Here is a 21,666-nt window from a genome sequence, read left to right as displayed (position 1 = left end):
TTTAAGCTTCTTATTTGTAGGTGGCACTCAAATGCATATTACAATTTATATCAAGATAACATCTGGGCTTCCCAGGTGGCGCAGTGGTGAAAGAATCCACCTGCCAGTGCAGGAGATGCAAGAGACTCAGGTTCAATCCCTGGGTCGGGAAGATCTCCTAGTGTAGGAAATGGCAACCCACTCCAGTATTCTTGCCTGGGAAATTCTATGGATAGAGTAGAGGACCCTGGTGGGCTACAGTCCATGGAGTTGCAAGGAGTCAGAAAGAACTGAGTGACTGAATACGCAATATGCGAGATAACATCAAGATAATTAGAGATTATCTTGTAAGATGACCTCTCATATCTCTCCTATTTATGGGTTTAGTGACCCATCCAGGATACTTGGCGAAAGCCAGCACACAGGTCTCCTGCTTAATGGGGCCGTGCTCCTTCCACTGCCCCATGCAGCCAGACACCCAGCAGCAACAATAACCAGTCATAGCCAAGACAGTTCTTCCATTGCAGAATGGTCACATCCATGTGCCTTTCAGCATGACAGCAAATTTATTCCCAGTTTTCAACTTGAATGGAGAAAGAAAAGAAGCAATTCTGAGATGTTTACAGATGCCAAAACTTTGAAGTATTTAAAAATCACATTTTTTAAGTGGTTTTGACTATTCTGAGGTACAATGCTTTGAACACTGGTTAAAAAAAAAAGAAAAAGAAAAACAGCAGTCACAGTGTAAAGTGCCTTCGTGATTATCACAAGTCACCTCCAGGTCTCCTTTTGAGTAAATTTGAAGCTTAAAGGTCAGTCCTTCGGTAAACTACCCCTTGATTTCCCAAGGGTTGCAGTGTTTCTCCATCATTTCTGGGGCATTTCTCCAGGTCTGCTCCCATCAAAGCAGTGAGATCTGTAAAGCCCTTCTGAATTATCACGGTCACTTTTTCCAGAGCTTTCCAATGGAGATGCACCTTCTAAAGCTCAACACGCCCTTTCACATCCTCCTGATTCAAGCAGCCCAGTCATGAACATACTTGGGTACCTAAGGTTTTTGTTGCTGAAATTATAAATTTCAGATTGAAAATGCATAGTGGAGAAAAAGGTTATCATCAGTCACAAGCAAAAATCTGAATATACCTCTACACTTCTCTCTCTCCCTTTCTAATCTTAGAAAATTTGAATCTGCATTTTCTCACCCCATATTCCCCTCCCTCCATTCCCACATTTTAGATTTAATGGTAGGAATCACCATCCCATTTAAACTATGGTATATTATACACAATATATATTAATGCACACAGAGCAAAATAGTGCAGAACCATTTCTCATGTGAAGTGACTGAAGCTGGCCCCACCACCCCCCAAGGCAAATAAATAGGCTGGCCTAACAATACAAAAGGTTGCAGATTTTCCTTTCCTTGTTGCCATGCCAACCACTCATTGCTCTGGCTGCCATTTCCCTGAGCTCCGCAGAGGAGTGTGCAGAGCAGTTATTTAGCATTCAGGGTGGATCTGCAGAAAAGCACACGGCCTCACTGCAAAGTGTCTGCACCTGGCGGCGCCGATGGACAAGGAGAGAAAATGGGGATCTTTGCAATGTTTTCCTTCAAAAGGTTGGGCATCTGGGTCTAGAAAAAGTGAGAAAGGCAAGAATTGCTAGAAAAGGCATGAGGTTTGTATTTGTCACGTTTGCTTTGTCCTCTGTGCTCTCTGTACCGTTTGAAGCAGGTTTGGAGTATTAGCTTCAATCATATGTGACTTGCCTTGTTGGTAAATAGAAGGGGATCTGAACCTAATTGGGGGCTGTCTTGCCTGGACTTTATAATGAAGAACAGCCTCTCAACCTTGGTAAGGTTGCTTGCTTATAGCAGATATTGCCAAATACAGCTTATAATGTTTTACAAATTAGAAGAAAAGATAGGTACCAGATACAGTTGTTTATTTAAATGTGCAATTGTAGGTAGTTCTTTCTACATAAAAAAATTACCTTGTATCTTTCTTTGCTCTTCAGCCAGAATCTTAGAGTGGAATGTGATTGTTTGAAGCCAGTAATTATGAATCAAAATTTAAGGAAAACTTGGTTTCTCTTGACTCCTTTTAATTAAACCCAGTGACTCGACAAATAAAACCCATGGTTTTATTCCTTGGAATTTTAATTGCCTACAACACTTCAAGTTGTGAAGAGTAAGGCTTGATCTAACGTAATATAATATTTTAAAATTCAGATTAATTTGCATATGCATTTACTCCCATGTATGTTCCTCCAGAAAATTCCTCCCATGCACTTGTGGAAATCATTCTCGTTTCTTTATTGTCTTGTTTTGGATTAAAGTCAGAACTACATCATAGACACTAATATATATATGTATATATATACACATACACATATATATATAATTCTCTTTGGTCCACTGACACTTGGAAAAATTATTGTTTTGAATTTGAATCTTAATGCAACAGAGTTGAGCTAAGGAGAGTTCAGAACTACTTGTAAATATTACTGTCTCGTTTCTAGCTGTAAATATAATTTAATAGCATTGTATTTTTCACTTGAGCCTTTCTCATAATGCTATATTTTTTTCAAGACCTTATCAGATTTTCTCCTAATTTGCTACCACATTGTATCATCATATTTTTCGTTCAATGTATCCCAGTTATTTGAGGTTTTTTAGAATCTCCGTTTAGAGAAGATTTTAAACATTTTGTTTGTAGTGAATAGATAACAATAATCAGTCATGGAATTCAGTCTTCCTGATATTTTTTTTTTTGGACCCTCTAAGCCTATGTTTTGGTTAGGCTTATCCATGACCTTTATATGTCCCTTGTTCAATTGCTAAGAATTCTCTCCTCCCAGAAAATAAAAGAGAAAAAGCTTAATAGTAATTTGGAACAAATATATTAACTCATATCTGGAGAATATTCTTCATCAGTCACTAATGTGTGTTTTTGAAAAGTATGATATATATATATATATATTTGATTATATTGCTTGCATATACCTGAGAAAAATGTCTGTCACTGTATACCAAATATCCCCTTGAGGGTTGGCTCCAGGTTTGGTTTTATCGCTACTGGGAGGTTAGTAGGTCAGGGAGTACCTAGCAGTCATCAACACCTCCCTCTTTTTTCCCCAAGCTACTTGAGATGAACAAACTTTCTGCTTCAGTGTATCATGCCCTCTCATTCCCTCACACTTCACTGCACCTTAGCACATTACATAAAGCACTGCTTTGATTGTCAGGGGAGTCTGGAAATTCATACCAAGAGCAGATGAACAGAACGACGGGTGCTGCATTGCAGACCTGGTAGTTTAAGCATGATCTGACTTGGCATCATGAGTCCTGAGGGGGAAAGAACACCAAACCGCCCAGTGCCCTCTCTCTGTGTGACTCGCCTTACAGAATGAGTCACGGTTCAGCAACACTCAGAGAAAATAGAGTTCTAAACCCAGCGACGCTGAAGAGCAGAGAAAGAGGGAAGCATATGTTCTAGGCTCTCATGGCAGCTTTTAACAGGTATGCAAATACTAGGTAATGCTAGTATACAAATGTTAGAAAGTAAAGTTAAATGTCCACTTTTACAATTGATTTCAGCAATGCTTAAACTTCAGAAAACACTAGGCAAAATGTGTACTAAGAGAGCAATCAACACATGATTCAGAGAAAAATCATGTGTGTAATAGAGATGATTCAGCCTCAGCACCCTGAAATTTAGATTCGATATTTTCAGTCTAGGTTTTGTATTTGGAAACACAGGTCAAGGTAAGGCTGGGAGCTGAGCACCTCTGATTCTTGCATAAGTAACTCCAGCATGAGTAGTCAGTTCTCTATTTGAACTATGTTCTCTTTTGCAAACCTAGTTAATTTGCCCAAGCAATCTGTTCTGGTTTCATTCAAATGCCGCATCATGAAACAAGTGACAAAGGACTCATTTGAAAGGGTACATGCAACAGAAGAGATTATCAGAAATCCATGATCAAAGGTCCAGAACTGATTCATTTTATTCTCTCAAATGAATCTCTTCCTCTTTCAAATACCCTTGTGTACCATGTTTATGTCTTGCTAATAGTCCTGGGTGTTTATTGGAAGGACTGATGCTGAGCCTGAAACTCCAATACTTTGGCCACCTCATGCGAAGAGTTGACTCATTGGAAAAGACCCTGATGCTGGAAGGGATTGGGGACAGGAGGAGAAGGGGACAACAGAGAATGAGATGGCTGGATGGCATCACCGACTCGATGGACATGAGTTTGAGTGAACTCCAGGAGTTGGTGATGGACAGGGAGGCCTGGCATGCTGTGATTCATGGGGTCACAAAGAGTCGGACACGACTGAGTGACTGAACTGAACTGAATAGCATCAATCATAAGTGTTTTGAGGTGGAAGCTGTGCTTCGTTCATCTCCATGTTCCTTCTGGTATATAATGCAATTCTTATACTCCATGCTGCTGCTGCTGCTGCTAAGTCACTTCAGTCGTATCCGACTCTGTGCGACCCCACAGATGGCAGCCCACCAGGCTCCCCCATCCCTGGGATTCTCCAGGCAAGAACAGTGGAGTGGGTTGCCATAGTAGGTGCTAATAAATACTTTTGAAAGTGAGATAAAGAAGAGAGAACCTGAAACTATCACAACACTGTGAATTAGCTGTACCCCAATACAAAATAAAAAGTTCAGAAAAAAGAAAAAGAGAGAAAGTTAGTATTTATGTTCAATTTTGAGAATGGAAAATACATAAACAAAATAGGGCTACAAAAAATTTGAATATATTTTGTATATATATTGTGTAAGCAACATATTTGTGGGAAAGATGATGTTAGGAATACTGGAACTAAAGAGGCAGATGGAGGAACATGGGAGGAGGCTGGATTCAGATTAAAGATTGTAGAAGTGTTGACTAGCTCAATCAAGTTGAAGTTCTGAAATAGTGTTGTAAAGAGTGTCATGGAGGGATATAGCAGAAGACTTGTTATGTTCTGCAAATGGGAGTGAAGATTTGGAGTGAAGGAAACATATCTTTGACTTAACATAGAAGTAAGACATCTGATTAGAAATACAGTCTTGATGATGAAAATACCTGAACTGGGAAGAATATAAAAAATCCGGATAAATGACCTTTATGAGTCTCATCCATAATGTAACAGCTAAGAAGTATACAGATATTGAACAGCTTTTCTTGTTCATTCGTGCAAAATAGAGTCTGATGTAATAGAGTTGGCCTCAATAGAAAATGATACTGAAATATCCTACAAACAGAACTCTAAAATGCACACCTTTGTTGATCTTCTGGCTTTAAGGTAAAGATTGCCTCACTACTATAAATCAGAAGGCCACATAAATTTCATTTCTGACAAATTGACAAACTGAATCTTAAAGAAAATCGATGCTGTAAGTCATAGACTTAATTATACTTCATTAAAGGAATATACTAGTATTGTCTTGGAAAGATGTTATATATCCTATTTTTGAAGGTCAATCTGATTAATATATCACCAGTGTCCCTTGGACTGCAAGGAGATACAACCAGTCCATTCTAAAGGAGATCAATCCTGGGTGTTCATTGGAAGGACTGATGCTAAAGCTGAAACTCCAATACTTTGACCACCTCATGTGACGAGTTGACTCACTGGAAAAGACTCTGATGCTGGCAGGGGTTGGGGGTGGGAGGAGAAGGGGACGACAGAGAATGAGATGGCTGGATGGATCACCGACTCAATAGACATGAGTTTGAGTGAACTCCGGGAGTTGGTGATGGACAGGGAGGCCTAGCGTGCTGTGATTCATGGGGTCGCAAAGAGTTGGACACGACTGAGCGACTGAACTGAACTGAACTGAATGTTCTTTTACACTACTTCATCTTTGAGTCTATAATATTACTTGAAAATGATAAGTTCTTAGGTAATAAACAACATTTCCCTATTAAATAACAGGGATATTTATTCACTAATTTTAGGAAAAATGTTTCAGTTTCAATCAGACACACTTCTCTAGTTTTGTTATTTTAAAAAAATCTTAAAAGCTGCATGTAATTGATGATTTTCTTTCCTTTCTGACATATTAAATGAAAGATGCTCCTATTTACATTTTCTAATTTTAATTATTATTTCAGTATTTAAAGGATAGTATTTAATTAAACTGCTGTTAATTTTATAAGCAGTTTTTAAAATGAATCAGTTCTTTGGATAGTTTTTCTCCTTGTTACATTTCCATGCTACTATTCTTTATCTTAAGCTAAAGTGTAGTTTTTTTTTTTTCTTTAAAAATTATCTATTGGTTTTTTGAAAAACCAAAATTTGTGATTAAAGCATTGGAAAGATTGGAATAAACCTGTTTATCCTGAGAGCTTTACCAGAATTGATTTTTCTCAAAAAAAAAAAAAAAATTGCACTAACTTGGCCTGTCTCACAAAGCATCTAAGACAGTTCTTCCAGGCCAGTTGTCATCCAGTTCTTCTGTCTTGATTGTAGTAAAAAAGAAACAGAGAAATGAGTTTGAAGCAAGTACAGATGCCACTTTCAAAAGTCACATTTTAGGAAAGGAAGTTCGTTCAATCAGGATAACAGTGATCTCTATCCTCTTGAAAATATTTGCCATCCCACCATGGACAGTTTTAAGCATGATATAACCCTTGGCACCCACAGTTTGCAAGTATTTCTAGAGGTATGCTTGGTATCAATGAGACCCACTACACAGAAGAGATATAGATTCAGATAAGTAAACAACATTGAAGCAAAATCATCAATGGAAAATTTTATTTCAACAGATAATTAGAGGGTATTTTCTAAAGTAGTATTTCTATGTTATTTGCAAATTTCTGAAGATTACTTTGACATTTTATTAATTGTTTTTGTTTATCTTAACATAAACTTTTTGTATCCCATAGTTCGAGAGAAATTCATATAATAGGATGTTTCATGGACTGCATTAATCAATCCAGAATACAAAAGATATTTTTATTCTAGAATAATTTTTGGCATAAATTTTTAAATTCTATTTAAGTCTTTGCTTTAAGTATAAATATAATGTTAGACTTAACACTTATTTTTTTACTTAAAAAAATTATTTTCTTATTTGTAAATTCTCTTGATTTTGCTACTCCGAGACCCTGGAAAACATCCTTAACTATCAACAATTTTGCTTTTTGGAATTTTTCCAAAGAAACAGTCCTCCTTATGTTATGGCTGAACTCTAGTTAACAAACATTCAGTTCAGTTCAGTCGCTCAGTTGTGTCCGACTCTCTGCGACCCCAGCACGCCAGGCCTCCCTGTCCATCACCAACTCCTGGAGTTCACTCAAACTCATGTCCATCGAGTCGGTGATGCCATCCAGCCATCTCATTCTCTGTCGTCCCCTTCTCCTCCCACCCCCAATCTTTCCCAGCATCAGAGTCTTTTCCAGTGAGTCAACTCGACACATGAGGTGGCCAAAGTATTGGAGTTTCAGCTTTAGCATCAGTCCTTCCAATGAACACCCAGGATTGATCTCCTTTAGAATGGATTATTAAAGAGTAAAAGAAGGATGACTCAAAATTATCTCTTTCTCATTTTTTGTGTTCTTTTCTATCATAACATTTTAGTTTTCATAATTTCATAATGTAATTAATTCCACTGTCCCTTTTCCTGCAGTATAATTGAAACATGGTTCTCAGGTTATATATATTCAGTTATAATTTGTAATGATAAACAATTATCATGTGTACTTAGTGACTTAAAAGTCTGCCAAGTCCTTTCAGGACTGATATAAAGAGAATATTTGTGAACAACATTTTATATAACTCCAGTGCTAAAAATAAAATAGGCATTTGTAAAAGAGAAACACTGAGAGACTGACTAAGAAGAATCAAATAAGGTGGATGTTGTATATTATTATTTACACATTCATTCTTAAAACTGTGTTAGGACTAGAGGCTTAAGCAAACTAATTACCCAGAGGTCATGTGTCATGTTGGTCTATCTGTTTGCTGATTGAAGGTACACTATGATGTACTGTGACAAAAGCAATCTTCCCACCACAAATTCTTTAGGGTTCTAGGTCACAAGACCTCCAAAGATTTAAAATTATTACCTTGGGGATGAGATGGAGCCAATAAAATGTAGCTAAGCTGGTGATTTTTTTCCTTTTTATTGTTACAGTTTTTCCCTAGATTAAATCTTTCAGTTTATAGAAAGTGAAACAAGTCACTCAGTCGTGTCCGACTCTTTGCGACCCCATGGACTGTTGCCTACCAGGCTCCTCCGTCTGTGGGATTCTCCAGGCAAGAGTACTGGAGTGGGTTGCCATTTCCTTCTTCAGGGATCTTCCCAACCCAGGGATCGAACCTGGGTCTCCCGCATTGGAGGCAGACGCTTTAACCTCTGAGCCACCTCTTCCTGATATATAGAGCACTTACACTTTAAAACTTTGCTCAATGATTTTTTTCTTTTTTGGAATCTAGAATGTTTTTCCATTTTTTCATTGTGTTCTCTGTCTCAGACATTCCTGGTTTTGCAACTGAAGAAACAATAATTTCCCCGTATGAAATCTTAGACTTGCGCTGGTGCCCGTCTTTTGAGGTACCAAAAACAGATATAACTTTGAAGACACAGATAGACCTTTATGTGCATGAATGCTGGCATATTAATAGATTCACACACACACACATACGCACGCATGTGTGCAAGTGCTGTTCTGCACACTCAGTACATTTTGTATTCTTTATCATGCAGTTACTCTAAGGATGAATTTTTTCAATCTCTCTTAGTTGTATTGATATTTCATCTCTTCATGAATGTTATTAATAATGTCTCCTGCTACATTCCTTTGTGTGATATGCTCAAGACAATACAGATAGTAATCCAATTTCTCTCATCTGCAAGGAGTAGTACAATTGTAATGGTTTTGACTAAATGAAAAACCTGAGCATTACAAGGCTGTAAGAGCATCTTATTAGTTGCCTCAGTGCCTTAATTATTATATTCAATTTATTGATATTAAGCAGTTTGAAATTTTCAGAGAGCCATATTCCCCAAGACATTTCTTTCCCAAATTAATTTAGAATCAATAAAATATTGCAAGCTGATTTAATTAGTAAATGTTTACTATATGAAATACAAACAACACTACAAATATGCACATATTACTACATTTAGATCCTCCAATACCACCAACAGCACAAACCTTTAATTAGAATGTATAATTATAAAGCTAAGCCATATTTGCTTGCAATATTTCTTCTGCTGTACCCTTAAAACTAGAAATAAAATTTTCCAGTAGGTACAGTTTTTGATTGGTGCTTTGCCTTTCTAATTACTTTTGATTCCATATATGTTGTTCTTAACTTGCAATATCCTTCTACTGATAACCATCTTAATTTACAAAGTCTTTCCCTTTGAGTAAATTAAACATTAGGCCAATTATGTCCAAGTTCTAAGAACTTCATCTGAGTAGATTAAACTGGCCATCTAAACACGATTATGGATTCAAGCGCATAGGTTGAAATAGGGAAAAAAGAGAAAGAGGGAAAATTCTCCTATTTATTCACTGTACTCCTAATCCTAGCCCAAGTGGTTGCAAATGCCTTTCAGAAGAGGACCATGTGAGTGACTGTGAATGTATAGATCAGCCAAAATCTGTGGCCCTTACTAGAAAAATCTTAAAAAAAAAAAAGTTCTTCAATGAGATTGTCCACTTTCCAGTACAATTTAAATATAGGAACACCATGTCTTATTTATCTTTGTAGCCTTGGTAATGACCGTGCATAGTTACATCATCTGGAGTGGGTACAATATAACTTAAATTTAAGTACCCTTCAGAATGAACTTTGTGCAGTCATGATTTTTCATCTTAAATGCATTTATCTCCATAGACTAACATTACTGCAAAGGAGTTTTCCCTCATAAATTTATCCTTGTTTTAGTCAGTAAATCTTTGGAATTCATCTTTGAAAGAAAAAGCTGGTACACAGAGATCTACAGCTATTGTGTTGGCTAGGTGTCTAGGGTGACCCTTTTAGATCAATGGGAATCTGATTAGGAGCGAATATGCCAATGCTGGCCTCTTTAATAAGTACTAAGGTGCCAGAGAAACAAACAAAACAACAACAACAGCAAAAACCAATCTGCTCTTTTAATTTCCTTCATCAACAGTTGATCACGGGTAACAGCTTCAGAGAGACCATTCACTCTCCAAATTAAGCTGGAGCAGAGGCAAGGAACTTTCCTTCTTTCCCGTTTTTATGAATTTATCTAGGGTATTTGTTTAGCCGAGCACTTCAAACACAGTGCTTTCTGTGACTAGTTTCCATCAGCAGCAGCAATTAGCTTCAGTTTCCTAGGCAACATTCTCTACCCCACTGAGAAAAACCTTTTCTTGACAGGAGCATTCTGTCTAAAATTGTTTTGTTTTCCTTCTTTCACAAGTGTACGGTAGGCTTACTTGTCATTTCTTTTAACACAGCACTATTATACTTATTATTCTTAAAAGCAAAAACACTTTCTGGCTTTTATATTCCATATGGTTGAATTTATTGTTAATGTCTCTTACTTTTCTCTTAACCTGAAAGAAATCAACAAAAATATATTCTCAGGCATATGCCAGCTTGCTTGGATTTTTTTTGTTCACAGTGTAATCAGTGAGCCTTTACATATTCAAGTCATCTCAGCTGGTTGTGATGAAAACCCAAAAGGTACACATTAAAAATCAGACTTCTTTGTATACCAACAATGTCATATGTTGCTCAGAACCAGGTTGGAATTGTCAGGGCCACTGAAAAAATTTCAGCTCCATTGTTTAGAAATCAAACGAACAATATTGATAGATTAATATAACAAAATAACTAAACCAAAAATAGGTGCTAAAAACAGGGCCTGACACTGGCAACAGAATTCGATGTGATAAAATAATGTGACCAAAAGTGCATAGTGGTGTAGCATGAATCAGCATCATGGAAAAAACTGGAGGATTGCAAACCAACTGTAAGTGCTGAATATCCCTGGGTTGGAAATATCCCCTGGAGAAGGAAATGGCAACCCACTCCAGTATTCTTGCCTGGGAAATCCCAAGGACAGTGGAGCCTTGTCACAGAAGAGTTGGACACAACTTAGCGACTAAACAACAGCAACATGGTATAAGGATAGAGTAAAATATACCTTATCGTTTTAGTTTCAAGAATAACTGGCAGGAGCCTGATACAGTCTGTGAGACTGACCCAAAATTCAAGCAAGAATGTACTCACTGGGAAAAACGACAGAATTGTCCTAATTTATGACAGAAACTGTCAGTCTTTACCTACATTTGGTCAGTCAAATGATGATAGTAGACTTGATGATAACAAAACTGTGAATGTGATTAAAATAGTAATAAATAAGCACTTTATATATATATATATATTTCATTTAGTTGTCCCAATATACCAAAAGATGACTATCACTTCAGTTCCCCTTTTTAGATGGGAAAACTGAAGCTTAGAGAGAGTATTTACTTGCTGTTAGCAAGAGCTAAAGACAGGGTTTGATTCCAGATTTTCTGACACCAGAATCTACTATGTTATAAAATATCTGTACTACACTGATATAAATCGAAATGATATTCTAATGAGACAGTAAATTGCCTTTATCCTTGATTTTGCTAGTTTTCCAATTTGGAAAATATGTTACTGTATGGAATATATAATATTGACAGGAAATAGAAGTGCCTAGTATAGCAACTTGTTTAATAACCGTGTATTGCAATATGATGTTTATTCATTATGCAGGAGAATGTAAGTAGCTTAGCATCATATCTCCAAGGTATTATCAAGTAGGTTTCTGTGGATGAGAGCATGTCTCAGTTTCTTTTATCTATTTACTTCTATTGGTGGTATATGCTTCCACCAATTTATTTACCCAGTAACAAAAATAAACATTCTTTCCAGAATTCAATTCAATCTCCTGAGGATTGCTTTGATCCTCTTGTGGATACCAACCCCATGTCTGTTATTCAGAATATGTTTACAAGACAGACTTCACTTTTTTACCTGTAGCTGTTTATCTCTATACTGATGATACAGTGTCACCTGTTGCTCTATTCCCTGGGTTTTATCTTTAGATCCTTTATTTTATATAAGCCTATAAGCAATGTCACCAACTCCAGTACTCTTGCCTAGAAAATCCCATGGATGGAGGAGCATAGTAGGCTAAAGTCCATGGGGTCTCAAAGAGTTGGACATGACTCAGCGACTTCACTTTCACTTTTCATAAGCAATAACATTATTTAAAGGTTATAAAATGGATTTGTTTTAAAGAAGTTGTTTTTAAATGTTTCAGTCTAGCTGAATTTTAGACAGATCATTTATCAGATCAGTTCCAAGTTATCCATTCATTTTGCTTCAGCATGACAAGATTATGGCCACATCATGAGCTATTTTTGTGTTAGTTATAAAACATAATGACAATGTTGATAAAATTATACCAAGTTAATATTCAAATACTGGTTGTAAGGTTTTCACTGAAATTCTAAATCCTTGACATTAACAAAGTAAAGAATAGAATACATATTACACAACGTCCTTAAGACAATTTCTAACATAGACTAAAAATAATGTCCACTTCTGAAAACTTTAGATGTTCAAAAAAAACATAACTGATCCTTTCAGATTTTCAGATTACAATAAGATGTGCCATGTTTTCGGCTGCAAGTTCAGTTCACTTCAATTGCTCAGTTGTGTCCTACTCTTTGCAACCACGTAGACTACAGCAAGCCAGGCCTCCCTATTCATCACCAACTCCTGGAGTTTACCCAAACTCATGTCCATTGAGTCAGTGATGCCATCCAACTATCTCATCCTCTGTCGTCCCCTTCTGCTGCCTTCAATCTTTCCTAGAATCAGGGTCTTTTCTAATGAGTCAGTTCTTCGCATCAGGTAGCCGAAGTATTGGAGTTTCAGCTTCAACATCAGTCCTTCCAATCAATATTTGGGACCAGTTTCCTTTAGGATTGACTGGTTGAATCTCCTTGCTGTCCAAGGGACTCTCAAGAGTCTTCTCCAACACCACAGTTCAATAGCATCAATTCTTCGGCAATCAGCTTTCTTTATAGTCCAACTCTCACATCCATACATGACTACTGGAAAAACCATAGCCTTGACTAGACAGACCTTTGTTATAGCAAAGTAATGTCTCTGCTTTTTAATATGCTGTCTAGGTTTGTCGTAACTTTTCTTCCAAGGAGAAAGTGTCTTTTAATTTCATGGCTGTAGTCACCATCTGCAGTGATTTTGGAGCCCAAGAAAATAAAGTCTCTCACTGTTTCCACTGTTTCCTCATCTATTTGTGATAAAATGATGGGACCAGATGCCATGATCTTAGTTTTCTGAATTAAGCCAACTTTTTAACTCTCCTCTTTCACTTTCATCAGGAGGTTATTTAGTTCTTCGCTTTCTGCGATAAGTGTGGTGTCATCTGCATATCTTAGGTTATTGGTATTTCTCCCAGCAATCTTATTTCAACTTGTGCGTCATCCAGTCCAGCATTTCTCATGATATACTCTGCATATAAGTTAACTAAGCAGGGTGACAATATACAGTCTTGATTTACTCCTCTCTCAATTTGGTGCCAGTCTGTTGTTCCGTGTCCAGTTCTAACTGTTGCTTCTTGACCTGCATACAGACTTCTCAGGCAGCAGGTCAGGTGGTCTGGTACTCCTATCTCTTTCAGAATTTTCCACAGTTTTTTGTGATCCACACAGTCTAAGGCTTTGGCATAGTCAATAAAGCAGAAGTAGATGTTTTTCTGGAACTCTTGCTTTTTCAGTGATCCAGTGGATGTTGGCAATTTGATCTCTGGTTCCTCTGCCTTTTCTAAATCCAGCTTGAACATCTGGAAGTTCACAGTTCATGTACTGTTGAGCCCGGCTTGGAGAATTTTGAGTATTTTTTTACTCACATGTGAGATGAGTACAATTGTGTGGTAGTTAGAGCATTCTTTAACATTTCCTTTCTTTAGAGCCAAAGCAAAAGCAACACCTGTTTGTGGATGTGACTGGTGATGGAAGTAAAGTCTGATGTTTTAAAGAGCAGTACTGCATAGGAACCTGTAATGTTAGATCCATGAATCAAGGCAAGTGGAAGTGGTCAAACAGGAGATGGCAAGCAGGAACATCGACCTTTTAGGAATCGGCAAACTAAAATGGGCTAGAATGGGTGAATTTAACTCAGATGACCATTATATCTATTACCATGGGCAAGGATCCCTTAGAAGAAATGGAGTAACCATTATAGTCAACAAAACAGTCTGAAATGCAGTACTTGGATGTAATCTCAAAAACAAAAGAATGATCTCTGTTTGTTTCCAAGGCAAGCTATTCAATATCACAGTAATCCAAGTCTATGCCCTGACCAGTAATGTTGAAGAAGCTGAAGGTGAACAGTTCTATGAAGACGTAAAAGACCTTTTAGAACTAACACCCAGAAAAGATGTGTTTTCATTATAAGGGGCTAGAATGCAAAACTATTAAGTCAAGAAATACCTGGAGTAACAGGCAAACTTGGCCTTGTGAAGATCCATATTAACTCTCAGTGAAGTATAATGAATAGTACCTTGTCAATTTATGCATAATCTGTATTCATCTTTAGCCTTCTGAATGACTAAATCCTACTCAAAATTTTATTTGTATAATGTTTGGAAGGAAAAATTAACAACGAAAAATTAGAAAGTAAGAAAGGGAATAAGAATGTAGAACAAGTAAGCAATGAAGAATTAAAATGGAGTTTCCTCACAACAACTTGTAAGATGGGTATTACATCATTTCCAATTTTTTTTTTTTTTGGTTAAGGTATTGAAACTCAGTGAGTTTGAGTAAAATTCCAAAGATAAAATAACTAGAAGGTAGCAATGCTGGAGTTTATGCCCACTTATCTCTGCGTTAAATTCCATGTGACTTTGTCTAATGTACACTATAAAAGATAGTAATACTCTAGATAGATAGATGTGATAGAATGGTGGATGGATGGATAGTGGCATTTAATAAATACTTGTAGAATGAATATATATAAATGCATCAGTTCAGTTCAGTCTCTCAGTCATGTCCAACTCTTTGCGACCCCATGAATCACAGCACGCCAGACCTCCCTGTCCATCACCAACTCCCGGAGTTCACTCACTCATGTCCATCGAGTCGGTGATTCCATCCAGCCATCTCATTCTCTGCCGTCCCCTTCTCCTCCTGCCCTCAATCTTTCCCAGCATCAGGGTCTTTTCCAATGAGTCAGCTCTTCGCATCAGGTGGCCAAAGTTTTGGAGTTTCAGCTTCAACATCAGTCCTTCCAATGAACACACAGGACTGATCTCCTTTAGGATGGACTGGTTGGATCTCCTTGCACTCCAAGAGACTCTCAAGAGTCTTCTCCAGCACCACAGTTCAAAAGCATCAATTCTTCGGCACTCAGCTTTCTTCACTGGAGAAGGAAATGGCAACCCACTCCAGTGTTCTTGCCTGGAGAATCCCAGGGAAGGGGGAGCCTGGTGGGCTTCCGTCTATGGGGTCACACAGAGTCGGACACGACTGAAGTGACTTAGCAGCAGCAGCTTTCTTCACAGTCCAACTCTCACATCCATACATGACCACTGGAAAAACCATAGCCTTGACTAGATGGACCTTTAATTAGCTAAAATTATATATATATATACATATATATATATAAAATCACACACATTGACACATTGTAACTCTTATCATTTCTATAGGTCTGATTTTTTTGACTGTCTTCCTTTATCTTTTGTGTATGTTCGACATGTTTACCATTAGTCTTCCCTGAACTTTGCCTGAACCCTGAGTAAATTTGCCCCTGTTCCAAAAGCCAGGCTATAACGATGAGGCTCCCTCAGGAGCTCTGCTGATTAGGCCTCCATTGGGAAAAGGCCATCCTTCATGGGGGAAGCTGCCATCTCTACACTGATGACAGGCTTTGCTTAGAGAAAGATTTTTAAATTGACTGGACCATTTGAAACCCCTGATCAACCCTATATTTGTGTTTTCCTGAATAAACTGTTAAATTATAATAATATTAGAAAATACACTTATTTTCTATTTTTAAAGTTTTAACAATATTATTTTCCCTAGAATGGAATATAACATGTCATGAACTTGGCTCCCACACAGCCTATTTGATTATTCTAAAGTAGCATTTCTTATAATCTGTGAAATTCCTTTGGGTCGGGGGGAAGATCCGTTCTCCTGCTGCTGCTGCTGCTGCGTCGCTTCAGTCGTGTCCGACTCTGTGCGACCCCATGGACGGCAGCCGACCAGGCTCCGCTGTCCCTGGGATTCTCCAGGCAAGAACACTGGAGTGGGTTGCCATTTCCTTCTCCATCCGTTCTCCTAAGATTGGGCTAAATTATTTTCTTACTAGTTTTGATTAAATACCTACAAATATAAAATCAGCTTATTCAACCATGAAATTCAAACACATTTAAATTAATGTTCTTTGAAATAGCAAACCCAATACAATTCAAATGTCCTGCTACTTTCCATCTAAATTAATATTGTTTTGCTAAAACTAAATTATCACTCATAAAACATGTGGTACCAGCTGATATAGTGCATTTTACTTAAGTTGGCCCTGTCTAAACTGATTGGAGACAAGTTATGATTCAATTTTCCCTTTATTTATCTCTGTTTAGAATATTTTGAAAGCCTGTACAGTGCCTAAAGATGTCATTTGACCTACACCTCATGTAAATGCATTCTTTATTAAGTCCACCTCTGTTCTCATTAGCCAAGAACGTGTAAACTAAATCTCCATGGTGTCAGAATTATTGTAAATACACTCTCAAGCAAAGTGACTGGTATAATTATGTAGTTCACTTGTAATTTGTTCACATAAATTAGCAGATATTTGTATTGTTTTTATTGGACTGTCTTCCCAATTTAAACAAGTTTAATTTTTTAACTACTCTCAGGTCCTGGAAAATTCTTCAGAAAGTACAGAAGAATTTTGGAACCCCATCTAAGAAATACTGTTCTAGAATGCATCGAAATCATAAGAATACAATAAATTATATAAATGGGGGGGTTAAGTTAGTAAATATAGTAACAGGCACAGATTACTTCTGAATTTGTGTAAATATTATGAACAAGCTTTTCATGTTGATTTTTCATCCTTTCAAAAAATTGTGTTAAAGGTCCAATCTGGATGAAGTTCAATGAGAGAAGCTTCGAGAATTGCAACAATTTTTCAATAGAAAATCCTTGACTTGGGAAACTACATAGTAGTGGAGATAAGGCTTGTGTACCAGCACAGTTTCACACAAGATATATTTCCTAAGTGCTATAGGGAGATACTAATGTGCATAGTGCCAACAGGGAGACGCAGGAATGATCCAGAAGATGTATTGGTTTTATATATGTCCCATTTTCTGGAGTGCTTACTCCACCTCTCCACTGCATTCAGTTCTCCATAAAACACTTGGATGCTGGAAGTGCTAAAATTACTCTATTGATTTTTAAATGTCTGAGTTTCATTGAAAGTTAATATATGTAAGTGGCAATTCACAAAATGTAAACTAATTATTTTTGTTATATTATAAAACAGTGTAGACAACAAAGAAGTGTCTCCAAGTGGATTTAACTTTCTGTGGCCGATTTTGCAGTATTTTTCCATTAATAATGTCACTCTGGGAGATTAGCCTTTCAACCCAGCTGCTTGGCTTCATGAAAACACGCACCCCTTCTTCCTCCTCTGTCCTCCCCACCAAATAGCATAGCAGTTACACAGTTACAGTGCTTTGATGATTATAATGCTTAATCCTTACAATGCTTTGATGATTGTTATTGTCACATATTTACCTGCAAAAGCTAAAATGGAACTAAAATGCTAATAAAATAGTACTGTCTCTTAGAAATAAAATATTCATCTTCTTGAGGTAAATTATCTATTGCAGTTTCTAATGTAGTCTTCAAGATATATAGGTAGGTAGGTAGGTGGGTAGATAAATGATTAGATAGATATTGGTCAATCACTTGTTACATAGTCTCCAAATATAATCAGGAATAGCAATAGTGTACATTAGATACATGAATAGACAAGCAGATCTGAGAGTATGTTTCCTTGGTTCATACCTTTAAAGAATTTCATATATTTCCTTTAGTAACTCACACATGACTGCTAAAGAAGGTTTTGGTTATTTTTCCATTATTCCTTCTATTGTTCTGTTTAAGAGGAAGAACATCATAATAGTTAGAAAACCTGGGTTCTAATATGTTTTGCCTCCATCAGCTGTGTGAACTTGAGTAAATCTCATCAATATACCCAGCCTTTGTTTCCTAATCTGCAAAATGGGAAAATTTAGACAGACTTCTCTCAAAGTTCTTTTAGCTCTAAAATTGTGTGATAACTATGAGTTAAATTGTATGGGTTAAAACATCCTTATAAAGATGAATTGTATCTTTGCTACTTGATACTGTAATTATTCCATACTTATTTTTGATAGTAAAGAAAAAGGATCCTTCATCTTGAAATTAAAATGAGTGCAAAGTAGACTAATTTCCTTGTGGTAGATGTTTTTATATAAATATGATGAAAAAATTCTATAGAATTTCATCTTTAGAAAATATTTATAATCTCAAAAGACTTCTTTCCTTTTTAGTTGATGATATATGGATCATCATTGCCTGAATTTTTTCTGACAAGGTTATATAAAGTTAGCATTGACATGGTTCAGCAGATGCAGTTACAGTCCAAAAACTAGTGATCAGGCATCTCACAGACTGATCAGTTTAATGATGAACCTCCCTCTCTAGCTTTTTAAAATGAAACTATTGCACTGCCTTTAGGGCTTTCCTGGTCACTCAGCAGTAAAGAATTCACCTGCTCACACAGGAGATGTGGGTTTGACCCCTGGGTTGGGAAGATTCCCTAGAGAATGAAATGGAAACCCACTCTGGTATTCTTGCCTGGAAAATTCCATAGACAGAGGAGCCTGGTGGGCTACAGTCCATGGAATCACAAAGAGTCAGACATGAATTAGCGACTAAACAACAACAACAATTACACTGACTAAGTGTCAGACTTTATTTTTTTGGGCTCCAAAATCACTGTAGATGCTGATTGCATCCATGAAATTAAACGACGCTTACTTCTTGGAAGGAAAGTTATGACCAACCTAAAAAGCAGAGACATTACTTTGCCAACAAAGGTCCATCTAGTCAAGGGTATGGTTTTTCCCGTGGTCATGTATGGATGTGAGAATTGGACTGTGAAGAAAGCTGATCGCCAAAGAATTTATGCTTTTGAACTGTGGTGTTGGAGAAGACTTGAGAGTCCCTTGGACTGCAAGGAGATCCAACCAGTCCATTCTAAAGGAGATCAATCCTGGGTGTTCATTGGAAAGACTGATGCTAAAGTTGAAACTCCAATACTTTGGCCACCTCATGTGACGAGTTGACTCACTGGAAAAGACTCTGATGCTGGGAGGGATTGGGGGTGGGAGGAGACGGGGACGACTGAGAATGAGATGGCTGGATGGCATCAGCAACTCGATGGACATGAGTTTGAGTGAACTCCGGGAGTTGGTGATGGACAGGGAGGCCTGGCGTGCTGGGATTCATGAGGTCGCAAATAGTCGGTCACGACTGAGCGACTGAACTGAACTGAAAGCTGAATATATATCATATGGCCTTAAAGATCTTTAAATCATCCATTATTGAGAAAAGGAGCAGCTATTTAGAAAGGGACTATCTGATACATCATTTCCATGTATTCCCCTCAAATTTTATCTTCCCAGGTTTTTCTTAATCTCTCTTGTTCAAACTGAACCCAGATAGTGTTATTTAATCACAAATTCACATTTTGAAGCATCTTCTTATGATTTTAAATCATAGGTATTTCTTCAGATTAGCATAGAAGAGTGTTTTACTGGGTACAAAATAATACTTTGTTTCTGTTTATATAAACAGGTTTTTTTTGTTATTTAAACTGCCATACAGGTTGCTTTCTTTAGTTCTGTGTGCATTTCACTTAGCTCCCAGAATGCCCACTCCTTTTATTTTCTTTCTCTGTCTCTCTCTCTCTCTTTTTTCTTTGGTTTATGTGTTTGTGTGTGTGTGTATGTATCTGCAACTTATCCTATTGCACTTTTTAGGGAGAAAGAGTGAAATACAATTCTAATTGACTGTATTGTTTGATTAATTTTCCTCTTTGCCACCTGTTTCGATGGCTCATTTTATTTTCTTTTGTTACTGTTTATTACAGAGGAGGTGTCTGCAAGGATAGTTCAAGTAGTCACGGCGGAAGCTGTAGCAGTCCTGAAAGGTGAACAAGAGAAAGAAGTTCAGCCTAAAGATCAACCTCCTACTCTGCCTTTAGGTAAATGAGAAAGTCTCAAGTCAGGGACAGTGTCTGGTGCACCTCAATCACAGGATCAAGTCTTCACATTCAAAGATAGGCCGTATTTCGTACTCCATCCCTACTTGTGACATTCATCAAACGCCTCTGTTGGGATGCACTGGGACCTATTTTCACTTTTCTTAACAGGCTCATTGTGGTATTTCAGTAGTCTTTAGGACAGTCAACTTATAATTACACTTTGCCCCTAAATTGCCCTTCATTTTTCTTTTCCAGACCACTAGAGATAGTTATTAAAAAAATAAAGCCAATGCACTTTGATGTCATGGCCCCCCACTCATAAGGAAAATATTCTAATGCTTTAATTAGAGATGATTGTTTCCCTTTATGGGTTTTGGTTAATGATTGTCTATACTACAATCTCTGGGGTCTCCCTGAAAAGGCTACAAAAACCTATAGCAGAGATTGTTAGAATCATCAGTGGCTAGTACCTTATATGGGATACAATAATTGAATCCCATATAAGGTACTAGTCTTCACTTTGTTCATTTAAGGGCAGTACATTAGCCCTCTCCCTCCATTGCAAGTCAAATGCCCTGCAGGACCAAACAGGTAATATAATGGCGCTCACCAAGGAAAACACTCTCAGCCAAAGGCTTGGTGCCCGTACTCTCAATAGATAGATAGATGCTAGATTTAGATGTGTATCCATGCAGAGACACATAAAAAAGGAAATTCTCTTGCATTCAACATATGCTTATTTCACAGGTATGTATAACTAACGAACGATGTGGTTTTCAAAGCCTAAAAATAGTATATAACTATTGTTCTTTCAGTCTTATGCATCTTTAATATTCGATTTTCTGATAAGCCCTGCATTGTCTATTAAACCATAAAAATTTCTCCTCTCTCAATAATAATTAAAAATAATCTCATTATATTCGATAAAATGTTCTTTGATGACCAAGGATTATTTTCACCTAAAACAGAGAGGGAAAAACATCTAAAACATTAGCTTTCTTTCTATGGTTTACTTCTGTTCTTTGAAATGAAAGGAAACCTTACTTTAAAAACATTTTTTTTTAATTTTTATACCATTGGAAAGTTATATTCCATTTACAGCTATTACAAAATACTGGCTATATTCCCCGTGTTGCACAGTCCATCCTTGAGCCTGTCTTACACCCGGTAGCTTATAGCTGCCATTCTCTACCCCTGTTTGCCCCTCTTCCCTCCCTGCTGGTTTCTTCATTCTGTGAATCTGTTGCTTTTTTGTTATAGGTACTAGTTTTCTGTAGTTTTTAGATTCCATATATAAATGATGTACACTATTTGTCTTTCTCTGTTTGACTTACTTCACGTAACATAATGCCCTGTTAGTGGCAAAA

The 21,666-nt window shown here is 37.1% G+C and overlaps 1 protein-coding gene across 7 annotated transcripts in view; it reads left to right on the top strand.

The window, feature by feature from the left end:
• Positions 1-21,666, top strand: part of MAP2 (microtubule associated protein 2) — a 302,956-nt gene that overhangs the window by 230,430 nt on the left and 50,860 nt on the right. For all 7 annotated transcript variants that reach the window (XM_088827874.1, XM_088827897.1, XM_088827891.1 and 4 more), the window contains one exon: positions 20,186-20,299. In XM_088827874.1, the coding sequence (XP_088684000.1) occupies positions 20,186-20,299 (114 nt within the window). The remainder of the gene's footprint in view (positions 1-20,185; positions 20,300-21,666) is intronic.

The sequence above is a fragment of the Moschus berezovskii genome, chromosome 2, assembly GCF_049115385.1.
Source record: "Moschus berezovskii isolate FMDL1 chromosome 2, NW_MosBer_1.0, whole genome shotgun sequence".
Taxonomy (NCBI): Eukaryota; Metazoa; Chordata; class Mammalia; order Artiodactyla; family Moschidae; genus Moschus; species Moschus berezovskii.
Note: the sequence above shows the minus strand (reverse complement) of the source record. Positions and strands in the feature narration are given on the sequence as shown.